Source organism: Oculina patagonica, chromosome 1 (genome assembly GCF_052425735.1).
Source record: "Oculina patagonica isolate OP01 chromosome 1, crgOcupat, whole genome shotgun sequence".
In the NCBI taxonomy this organism is placed as follows: domain Eukaryota; kingdom Metazoa; phylum Cnidaria; class Anthozoa; order Scleractinia; family Oculinidae; genus Oculina; species Oculina patagonica.
Window position 1 is genome coordinate 22,884,111 of NC_135758.1, and position 12,163 is coordinate 22,896,273.

General features: G+C 39.4%; 1 protein-coding gene across 1 annotated transcript; it reads right to left on the reverse strand.

Moving 5' to 3' along the window:
- Positions 1 to 3,665: 3,665 nt before the first annotated feature.
- On the reverse strand, positions 3,666 to 5,174 carry LOC144640906 (uncharacterized). The gene is made up of 2 exons (XM_078500001.1): positions 4,692 to 5,174; positions 3,666 to 4,070 (listed from the first exon to the last, which is right to left on the reverse strand). Exons 1-2 carry the CDS (start codon positions 5,155 to 5,157, stop codon positions 3,709 to 3,711), a joined length of 828 nt encoding a protein of 275 aa, XP_078356127.1. The 5' UTR covers positions 5,158 to 5,174; the 3' UTR covers positions 3,666 to 3,708.
- Between the last annotated feature and the right edge of the window lie 6,989 nt (positions 5,175 to 12,163).

Consider the following 12,163-nt stretch of genomic DNA (forward strand, 5'->3'; position numbering starts at 1 on the left):
AATGTTCATGTTTCTTTCAATGTTCACTTTCTTTCGCATATGAATTTTTTAACTTGAAAATGGTGCCAGGATGTCACCGAAACGTCGTTCATTATTTTCGCTTGTATTTATTGTTAACTGTATTTCTAAATTTAAAGGTCAAATGAACAGAAGAGCCAAATAAACATATCCCAAAGTTTCAAAGCAATCGGTCATTACATCGCAGAGATATTGCAAGTTGGAAAATTCTTTTTTTAGGCTGTCATAATCGTGGAGTGCTCGGAAAAATTGTCGGAAAATTGTCGGAAATAAAAACTTGTGACGTCATAATTGGTGTCTTTGAAGACGACCGCAGACCGATTCCGCAGACGGCACCTTAAAATCTAAATAAATGTGTTTAGTGACATTTCAAGCAGTTATTTCGTTCTGTTCGGCCGTTTTTCAGTGGATTGATTGTTGGTTGTTATTTAGAGAGGCTCATTGTTTTAAATAGAACAGCTAAAGCTCAAAAATAGCTTAAAGTTTTGTTTGCTGTCGTTTTACATGTCATGTGAGACATAGGTAGAATGCACGCTGGTATGAAAACAAATCAGGAATCTCTATTGTTTTTTAGCATTTAACGTTAATGAGCAGAATTATCTGCTCGCGCTTTAACTATGCACGTGCGTTTTGAATTTTGGTACACTTCAAAGCCGTTCTCTGCCGAACAACAACGTGAAATGACGAAATTCTGCGTATTTTGGACAATGTCAGCCACGACGGCTAAATTTTGGTTTTTCTATTTGGGGTTGAACGCTTTATTTGAATATTCAGCGGGAGCTAGTTCTTAAAGCGACAAATAAGCAGAATGCGTCCCGAAAGCTGCGAGATTCTCAAGTAAAATATAAATTCATTTTGCACCAGACGTTGGCGTCGGTGCGGTCTGCGGAATCGGTCTGCGGTCGTCTTCAAAAACACCAATTATGACGTCACAAACTCGTTCCATTCCTTCCATTTCAGTGCGCAGACATTCAAAAACGTTTTCGTGAAGCCTTCGGAAATCTTCGTATTTTTTGCTGTAATTCACGCTTTAAGGCTCGGAAAGCAAAAAATTTTCTTAATTTTACTCAATAATGGATAGTTTTAGCGTTTGGTTGGTTAAAATGGCATTTTGAAATTTCTGTTCATTTGACCTTTAATCTGCTAATAATTTCCCTCACCTAAACGCTCGGGAAATTATTTGACGTAACGTGCGTGAAATTATTTCCTAATTTCACTCGTCACCATTTGATTACCAATACTTATTCGCCGAAGGCGAAGTGAATCTCGACGAATATTTCCCGAGACGAAGTCGAGGGGAATATTCGTCAAGATTCACTGAGCCTAGGGTAACCCTAGCGCCTTGTAAACGCTCTGCTAGGGATAACTCACCTACCCGGGACAACTTTATTTTGGCTCCAAGAAGCTTAAGAAGCTAACAAAGTCGGCACTCAATCAAAATTCCTCCCACAAACAGTTCATTACATTGACATTTAAGCATGCATTCAGGTTTTTTAGTTTTTAGGTGGCTCGTAATAGTTTAGTCAGAATTAGATATACCCGTCTATCGCAGCTATGTTTGGGAAAATATTTTACAGTCGGAGCTCTCTTAACGGACACTCTCGTAAGCGGACAGCTCTACTTACGGCCGCCTTGTTTGAAACCCCGTTTTAACTCCCATGCAAACTCTGTATTTTTACATTCTTGTAAGCGGACATTCCCGTAGGCGGCCGCGGACACTTTCAGAGATTACGACTTTGACTTTTTGAGTCTAATGCTTGCGTGCGCTTTGCGCATGCGCATTAGACTCTTTGTTATATGAAAAAAGCTGTTAGCAATCCCAAGGGAATGGTTCGGGATCGATAATCGTTCGCTGTAATGTAGAAAACAATGATCAGCTGCAAGAACGGACTCCGTACGGACACGCACGATTAGTTTCAATTAAAAACAGCCAATCAGCGACACGTGTTCCCACGCATAATTAAAAGTTCTTTCTCAAGTCACGATTATTCAACACTTGAACAGGACGTAATAATTTTCCAGTTAACAGTCATTGACTGAGAAAACCAGGCAATTTTACAAAAAACCGAAAGATGGGGGTCGGCCAATTTGCTTCATACTAACACCATAAATAGGTTAGGTGGACTTATGAATAAATATACTAAACTTGGCTCCTTAATCGTTTTTGTATAGGAGATATGAGGTCCACTATTTATCACCCCATCAGGGCCTATATTTGCCAGTAAATTTGACCCAAATTTGAAAACCACTATAAACTACAAAATTAAACGAACGGTATTTTTATTTTCTGTGTGGCATAAACAGACATAGAACTACTTGTAAAAATCCAGAAATGTACGAAATAAGCACAGGGAAGTCTACACCGTCTACGTTTTGAACACCTACTTTTTACATTTTCGAATGAACAAGATTTTGCCCATTTTCGAGTTCCCATAGAACACACAACTATAACTGCAGAAATCATTGGATACCACAGATAAATGCTCTTACCTTCCCTCTATCATAAACAGCAATAATCTTTTTGGGCCATTGAAACAGCAAGATTTTAGAGCACCTCAATGTAGTTCATGTAGGCGATATCGTCTTCAACAACACACGAAGCAACCAATGTGTTTTTAAACCACTCCTCGAGTCCACTTTGAGTTTTTCCGAGGTTAAATAAATGAAATTGACTGAATTCCTTCCGAAATATATCTCAACCCGTCGATTATTCATTAAACAGTGAAGAAAACGTGAAAAACACGAAAATAACAGAGCGACGCCATTTTGAATTTGACAACTCCCAGGGGCCTGGGATCTAGCTTTTCTCCAGGAGGGTAGGGTGGGTGACATTTTTATTGTAAATACCTTCAACAAGCGTTTCACAATACAATACAATACAAAAATGTATTTTTTTATTATTATTTTACGTTAACTTCCTTACGACAATGCTTGTAATAACAACAGTTGCATACCCAATAACACTGGCCGTACAAAACTGAAGAACAAACAAAGCTTATTACCGTAATTCCGCCCTTTTAGATTGCTTTCATGTAGTTAACTGCTCCTACATAAATACTTTGATCGATCTTTTCGTAGACTGCAGTCAAAGTAAATGAACAAGCATGAAGTAAGGGCAATCGACAATTATGCTACGTTTTGACCGGCGCAAATTTAATAATTAGAGTTTGACTTTGACTGGCTGAAGCTTAAATAATTCTACAGTCAAAACGTGCGCTTTATCAGACCTAATCAAGCAATTGATATGGTATATATATCCCAAAAGGTTGGGACAGTCCGTTCAGTATAAATAAAATTAGTTTAGTTTGTTAAAGATTGGTTTTCCACCTCAGCTCATCTGTTTATGAGTAAATCGCATAAAAATAAAGTATTGCAAGAAAATTCCCCCCCCCCCCCCAAAAAAAAAATCATCACTTTTAATTTGCTTTGACTGATTGATCTCTTATGTACATGATAAAAAGCACTGCCGTTCTGCTCCATTTTCATTTTTTCATGTTGTTGATATTAAACGCATGCGCTCGAAGAAGGTGGTCTTCGACCGTTCATTTTATTTACTGATCTGTAACGTTAGAGAAAGTCATTCCTTGGAACAACTGCAGGTTTTTACGAGATGTTCGATTGGTCTCACATAAGAGTCCTTTCGGGCAATGGACCCATCAATCTCCATTCCATAGAGGTCACAAAGTTCTTTCAACTGTGCAATCTTAAATTTTGACTTTTATATAACATGCCACGTTCAACTAGACCACAGATATCCTGACCTTTATATTCGATTGGATGTCGCAGGTCGACCTCTTCGTACACTGCTGTCTGCAATTCCTGCAGATGTTTCTCTGCCTCCCAGGCTTCAAGATCATTCTCATCGATATTTTCAGCTTCTTCAATTAGCGCGGTGGGTGCTTTACTCTGACGCTGCGCTGCTGCCAGTCTTGAGAAATAACTGCTTATTTGTTTGGCAGTTCGCCATTCTTCTGGGGCAAAGCGAAGTTTGCCATCACCGTCCCTTGCGATTCTCATTTCTTTTGCCACCTTTGTTGGATCTTCTTTGTTCCCTATATCAAATAAAACATATCGTAATATCATAGTTCAAACACAGTACAGTTAACTGTTTTGCCTCGCACTACAGTCATTTACAGTGTGATAAAAATGAAGATCACGGTAGTATTGCAGAGGGCTGATTGTAGTATTGAAAAAAAGTCGTCGGCCTTCAGTTAATTTGTGCGTTTGTTTTTTCCCATTCACTGTGAGCAGCTGACAAAACGTCAAAAAGCAATTGATCTTTCTTTCACTTAAAAATAAACTTTTTAATAGTGTTGAAAAGAAAGGAAAACCAGGATAATTTGGAGGTTTAGGAATAAGGGATAATTCACCATATTATTTTAGGCATTAGGGATAAATTTTTTAATAATTAGTTAGGGTATAACAAAATAATTTTGCGGGTAATGAAATTCAAAATAATACTGGATAACAGCTTCGGTTATTTCATGGTTAATAAAAAAAAACTGCCCCTTCACAAGAAATGTGCGAGGCGATTTGAACTACTCTATAAGTCATGGAACTTTCTTCCTTTTAAGCCCGGAATGAAGTAATCGCTTCAGCTACTCAAGATCGCCGCAAAGATCACTCATTACTGTTAATTGCTAACTAGACATACCTAGGTGTGAACTTATTACCTGTTTCGACCCCTCTATTGAACTTTTCCACTAGAAACGTCTTAACGCCTTCGGTTGCTCTCTGACCCTTTCGTTGGGCTTTCAAAGCCCAACCCTGGAGTGGTTCTTTTCTTGTTGTTACGTGGGTACTTTCTCGTAGGTGCACTGCCTCTCTGGCGACGTGGGACGACTGTATTCCTGTGACCTTTTCTGCCCACTCTTTCCGTGCCAAGTCGTAAACAGTCTCCCTCTCAGTTACCCTTATATGCCGCCCAGTATCCATGTGTGCATAAAGATCCGCCTGTGTCTGAAATGTGGCCACGCAACCTTCCTCTTCGCACACAAAAATGTCTTGGAAACTGTTAGAAGGCTGCTTTTTTACCATAAGTCCTGGCTTTGACAATGGCGTTAGAGAAGTAAGTGGCATGACAATACAGAGATCTGTCGGACCTTGGAGGGATAGAACCAATTCATCGTATAGAAACATCTGACCTTCCCCCACAGCATAAGCTTTCCAAGCCCTTATCCCGGAGACAAGAAACTCAAAACTGAACAGCGCGCTAATTCCTTTCCATTCCATCGTTTTAGCCGCCTGTGCTAAATCCACTTCAGCAACTGCGTTCCTACACCCACGTACACCACCGTACTGTGACAACGTCGTGCTTTTCGTTTACCCATCTTTGTATGTGACCTTTCATTGGCGCGATCTTTCTATCACATACGTCCTTCCCTGACTGTGGATCTGAGAAGTCATACCTTCGAATGCTGATGCCTGTCCTCTCTCCAATGGACTTCAGCGAAAGAAGCAGCGAGGCGTTATGGTAACATCCAGCATTGTCAGATTTCAGATAAGCCGTCTCTACATCAGGGTGCTCTTGTTTGACTGAAACAAGAAGGTGCTCTAGAATGGATGCCACGGAATACCAATCCTGTGTGCAGCTGTCAAATAAGTGCACAACTGTTTCCACGTTGTATTCGTTCTCATCAGACTTAAGTATAACACAAGCAACATGCCAGCTCTTTCCTCGTTTTCCGTAAAAGTCACTCATTTGCTCTCTATATCGCTGGGGCAGATATTTCATTGCCCAGTCCATCGTTATGAGAACGCTTTTATCGTTGAGTGCACCAAGAGCGTCTTCCTTGGCTTGCTCTTGGTTGACAGTGCGAAGCATATGGGCTTTCCAACTACCGATTGCTTCCACTGCATGAGCCATATCAAACTTGACTTGACTTTGCTGTAGGTCGGTAAGAGTCAGGTTTGGAGAATTGATCTTGTTTGTGATGTCAGATAAAACTTCATCTAGTTGACAGCATGAGATACAAGATGTATCATGAGTGTGATCACATTGATGGGCCAAGGCGTCGTTTTGAGGATCGCTAAGACTGTACCTAGTGCAGTGGTCTGCACATCTTTCATCGGGTCCGACGTCGCTCTTAAAGTCCGTTTTGAGGTAGCGCTTGGCTTCTTTCAAGATAACCTTCGCCTCTTTTCCCCAAATCGGGGAGGCACCACCTTCTTCAAGTGTGGTAACTACACTATGGAGAATTTCGAATGCTTGTGCCCCTTCCGTTAAGAAATAATCTAATCCCTGTAGCGACTTCTGCGTTGACGCAGCACACACTTCGATGATCCTATATAGTGTTCTTTCGCTGGCTGGCTCAAACACTGTTTCTTGACAATAAGCAATGTATTGCTTGATTATTCTTGAGGGCACCATTGTTCTTATCACATTTGGAATGGTGATTTTCTCACCAGAGTCAAGCTTCAGCACCTTAGTTCCATACGCTACGTCCTGTAAAAAGTTTGGTCTTGCAATGAAGTTGACGAAGTGGCTTGTTTTGGCTGGATCAAGGCGTGTCCTTTTAATAGGTACTGGTACCACTGGTTGACCTGGTCCTTTTTCAGTAGCATGGCTGCGGGCTTGATCTATTTGCCAATTACTTAGACCAGGTATCATCTCTCTGAGCTCCTTCTTTGAAAAATGCTTAGCAAACATCGACAGAATTTGCAATCGAGTTTGACGACTTTCCGCTTCATTATACACCCCCAGCAAAATTGACAGTTCAACTTTGCTTACTTCTTTTCTGTCGTCATATTTGCCGTTTTCGTCCCGGTCTGAAGAATGCTTCAGTGCATCAAATACTTTCTCTTCTTGATCTGGTGCAATGGTTGTCAAAACAGCACTGAGAACTTGACGGACTTTCCGCAAATAGTAGGCTTTTTGTGTACTTGATATACTTTCCCAATTCGAATTGAGTGTCGATGCTATCGGACTAACCCTTCCATCTGATATATTTCCTACTGCTTCATTTAAGACTGCGCGTCTTTCATGCTGACGCTGTTCTTCATCGATCCAAAAACTGACATCTTCATCGTCTTCTTCGTTGTCGGCAACAGTACTGTCCAATGTGTATTCAAACTCGGAAGGGTTAGGAAATGACAAGTTAATGTTCTCTTCAAAGTCCAAATCAGTTGAGTCGAACACACTATATACCTTTACCGGAGTCTCGTCTTTCGTCACTGTACTGCCTTCATTTCTAGCGTTCTCTTCTTTACCCTGGATAGACACGAATAAAAAAATGTAATATTCAATAGAAAGTATAAACAGTGTGCGCGGCGCGCGTTACTAGAAAACGTTTTATACGGGGAGGCACCACGCCCTGAAATCCAACCCCTTACCCTATTATATACCATTTTGAAAGAAAAGGCACCTCTTTCGTAAACCTTTTATTGAAAAAATATACCCGTTCTATATACCTACATGACTTGACATATAATTAAAACAGGAAGTTTTCGTGTCATTTTCATATAGCGCTTCGAAATATTTTATAAAAGGCAAATTTTAATGCCTAAACGTCAGATTTCCCTGCCCTTTCAGACTTTTCAGGCGGAGTCTCGCCGTATAGGTCTTAACAGGAAGTACCCCCATTCCCCCGGGGACTGAACGCTCAATTTTATTCTTTTCCTTATTTAGTCTTCAAAGTCTAAATCAGTTGATATGAAACTTCTATACTAAACTACAAAACTAGAAAACGTTTTATACGGGGAGGCACCGCGTCCTGAAATCCAACCCCTTACCCTTTTATATTCCGTTTTGAAAGAAAAGGCACCTCTTCCGTAAACCTTTTATTGAAAAATGTTCCCGTTCTATATACCTACATGACATGACATATAATTAAAACCGGGAGTTTTCGTGTCATTTTCATACAGCGCTTAGTAAATTAAAATGATACAGCCAGTTGCGTCAGTTCGAAATATTTTATAAAAAGCAAATCTTAATGCCTTAACGTCAGATTTCCCTACCCTTTCAGACCTTCGGGCGGATCCTCGCCGTGTAGGTCTTAATAGGAAGTACCCCCATTCCCCCGGGGACAAGACGCTCGATTTAATTCATTTCCTTATTTACTCTTTAAAGTCTTAATCAGTTGAGATGAAACTACCATTAACCTTTATTGAAAACTCATTCTTTCTTAGAGCACTGCCTTCATTTTCATCGTTCTCCACTTTCCCCTGAAAGAAACGAATAGCAATGTAATATTCAGAATATGTAAACTATTTACGCGTGCAGTTCGGCATCGAATGCACTCTTATCCATAAATACTCTGCTGTTTTTTGCAAGTGAAGAATTATAAAGGATTAGGTATGAAGGGCGTGGCATTTTCGATCCCCGGAACTAAAATATTAGTAGTGTAAGAGTCATTGTCGACGAGACCTCCCAAACAACTCTAGATGTTTCTTACCAAGCTTTAGGAAAAAAAAGTAAAACATGTGCACATTGACACAGCATTTTTTGCTTTTGTTGGCGAAGAAGAAACCTGGAGGCTTGTGTTAATAAAAGGGGAATAATTACCCACTCCTCTATTCTGACTGGGGGAGGGAAGCAGCAAAACCCACCCTCAGTTAAAGGCTAAGTGGATAGCCGAGGAGCTTCGCTTTTATGTTTGGCAAAATCTATTTATATTGCCGAGTGCTATCAAACTTGTCATTTTAATTCAAAATATTCACCTTGGTCTCTTCATTACTTTTTGAATGGGCTTTTCGGCATGTGTTACACAGTGCTGAAAAAAGAAAGATGTAAACGTATTGATAAGGTTTTCTGAAAAACACGACGGCAAGCTAAACATGTTGGTTTCAATTGGAATGCTACACTTTCTACACTGTAAGCAAAACACCGTGTAAATCTAATTAGCAAAGATTTTCAAACTGATAAGCAGCTATATATGGAAACACACTAAAAGAATGAAATAATTAGCACGAATATAATAATAGTATTCATTATTTCTCTTGTGAATCTTTCATGAAAAATCCAACATGTGAAAAGCTGTACTAAATAATAATTTTATTGTACTGTTGTACTTACCGGAACCGATTGGCACTGAAACATGATACACCTCATAGATTTCCTCTGACACCTGCTTGTTTACCCGGCGAGGATTTTTCAATTTTTTCGCTTCGCCTCTATGAGATGGGTAACAGCAACTGGATGACAACTTTTGGTAATGTGTTGCCAGTTCGTATCGGTGCTTTGGACACACGGTAATCCTTCCTCTCTCTTCCTTTGACAGGGAATGTAATCCAGCGCGATTGAGAATAACTTCACTCTCTGTGATCTGTGTACCAACACCACGGCTTCCACTGACACCGAATTTAGTTAGATATTCGGTTAAATCCTTGCTACATGCTTCTAAAGGAATTACATGAAGCTCGGTTGGAGCGTATGGTGTTGCACCGCACACACTGTTTTCATTTGAGAATGAGCAACTCGTTTTCCGTCGTACATTATATTTCAAGCCGGCTATGTTGATAACATCGCAAAACCTGGTGCCTGTATGACGCGTTGATGTATGTATAAAAATATATATACACGGTATATATATAGGCCGAAACAGTACTGTCTGCAGTTAAATATAAATATATATATTTATTTAACCGGCTTTATCAATACAAAATAAGTAGCTGTAAAAAAATATAATTGGCACTGAAGAATCTGCAGAGCAGACGGATGGACAGAAAACAAACAAAAACAAAAAACAAAAAAGCAACATATACTTTATTCAAACTCGTTCGTAATTTTATTATTTTATTGAAATATATTTTTTAATTGCTGTCATAGTATAAAACTAAATAAACAAGCTACTCCCTTTGTAAATAGCATAAACGTTGATTCGGTCCAATGCTAGCCCCTCTAACCCACCTGTGATACACCTGTTAAAACAATCACCCACCCTACCCTCCTTGGTAAAAGCTGAATTCCAGGCCCCTGCGAGTTGTCAAATCCAAAATGGCGTCGCTCTGTTATCTTCGTGTTTTTCACGTTTTCTTCACTGTTTAATGAATAATCGACGGGTTAAGATATATTTCGGAAGGAATTCAGTCAATTGCATTCATTTAACCTGGGAAAAACTCAAAGTGGACTCGAGGAGTGGTTTAAAACACATTGGTTGCTTCGTGTGTTGTTGAAGACGATATCGCCTACATGAACTACATTGAGGTGCTCTAAAATCTTGCTGTTTCAATGGCCCAAAAAGATTATTGCTGTTTATGATAGAGGGAAGGTAAGAGCATTTATCTGTGGTATCCAATGATTTCTGCAGTTATAGTTGTGTGTTCTACGGGAACTCGAAAATGGGCAAAATCTTGTTCATTCGAAAATGTAAAATGTAGGTGTTTAAAACGTGGACGGTGTAGACTCACCTGTGCTTGTTTCGTACATTTCTGGATTTTTACAAGTAGATCTATGTCTGTTTATGCCACACAGAAAATAAAAATACCGTTCGTTTAATTTTGTAGTTTATAGTGGTTTGCAAATTTGGGTCAAATTTACTGGTAAATCTAGACCCTGATGGGGGTGATAAATAGTGGACCTCATATCTCCTATACAAAAAAGATTAAGGAGCCAAGTTTAGTATATTTATTCATAAGTCCACCTAACCTATTTATGGTGTTAGTATGAAGCAAATTGGCCGACCCCCATCTTTGACTGCCTGTCTGGATTTCTCAGTCAGTGACTGTTAAGACATTTGTAAGCTTTTTGTGGAAATAAATCTTCGTTTTCAGTTCAGTTAAGCACTTGTGTTTTCGTCTTGCTTAAAAAGCAAGACGTCTTTGAGAAAAAAATATTTCGACGGCGACTCGCGTTTATTTACACAATGCGACCAAATATTTATTTTGTTTAAAAGAATAGAAAACTTTACCTCGTATTTTGTATTTAAGTCATTCGAATTTTGACCAATTTTTTCTTTACAGTGCAAACAAAAACCTTCAAAAATAAAAGATGTACATGGACAAATGTAAATCAAGTTACGCGACTAAATCAAAATGCGTTTGTTTGGCCGCTTTCCAGTATTACACTGTCCCGGCCTTTGCCATACACTGAAATCGAATTTCATGCTTTTACGACTCTCAGAGATCTTACGTTCTTCTTACAGCTAGAAAAATCATAAAATGGTTACATTGATATGGAAGTGATGATTCGCGAAATTTGTACATCATGATAAACAGTCTTCGCTCCTGTGTATGGTAGCTCGATAATAATTGCCTAGTTTCCAGCGTTCAAAAGGTCATCATTATATTGACGTGAGCATTTACACCCGTTTTTAGGAAAATCTGTCACTAAGTGCTTACAGTACAATGGAGTAACAGTCACTATTTCAAGTGCTTTTATTGCAAAATCTGTTTCAAGAGTCATCATCAAAATGGTGAAAAATCTGAACGAAAACGATGTGAAGTTCTTCAACCCTTGTTGTAATGAACATGCTTTTTGTAAATCGTCACGCAATCTTGTCCAAATGTTTAATCGTTTCTGCTTTTACGGACAATACGGAAGAAGTAACATCAACTCCTGTTCATACTTTAAATTTTGTGAAGCATATAACATTTATGACTGTTTCGTTTTCCTCCATAATCATCCACGATGCCCCTAGCTTGCTATAAGCATTTTAAATTAAACTCCCGAACACAAACCTCTAACCAATTTTAACCGGCTTACGAAAACCGCGCAATCTGTATCACTATGCCATACGGCATTAGACTCATGTCACCCTTGGTGACCTATTTTTCTTTGTTTTTAAGCTCCCGTAAACGGACACCCCAAAGAAAATCGCCGTTCGTCACAATGATTTTAAAGTAATTACAGTACCATATTTCAGTACTTGTTTTGTCGTTATCCACGTCCGTCCGGTTATTGTTAGCTGGGCAGGCTCCCTTAAGCAGCCATTTATCTGCTACACGTCTGGTGGCTGCTTAGGAGAACCATTCTCGTAAGCGGCCAGCTCCAGTTACGGGCCGGGCACTTTTTTCGCGTCCCGAGGGTGTCCGCTTACGAGTGCTTCGATTGTAGTACAAACTTGTGCAAGTTTTACAAATGAACAAATTGAGGTCATTGTGACGTCAAAATTCGTTGCCATGGTAACGTCATTTGAGGTCAAATATACCCTATTTTGGACCTTTTGAGGCTAATAACTCAAAAACTAATTGGTGAAAGTACTTGTTT

Coding starts and splice junctions, on each gene's coding strand:
- LOC144640906 (XM_078500001.1), bottom strand. CDS start 5,157: ATGTTTCTATACGATGAATTGGTTCTATCCCTCCAAGGTCCGACAGAT. Junction 4,071..4,691: donor CAATAGAGGGGTCGAAACAG/GTAATAAGTTCA, acceptor TATTTGATATAG/GGAACAAAGAAGATCCAACA.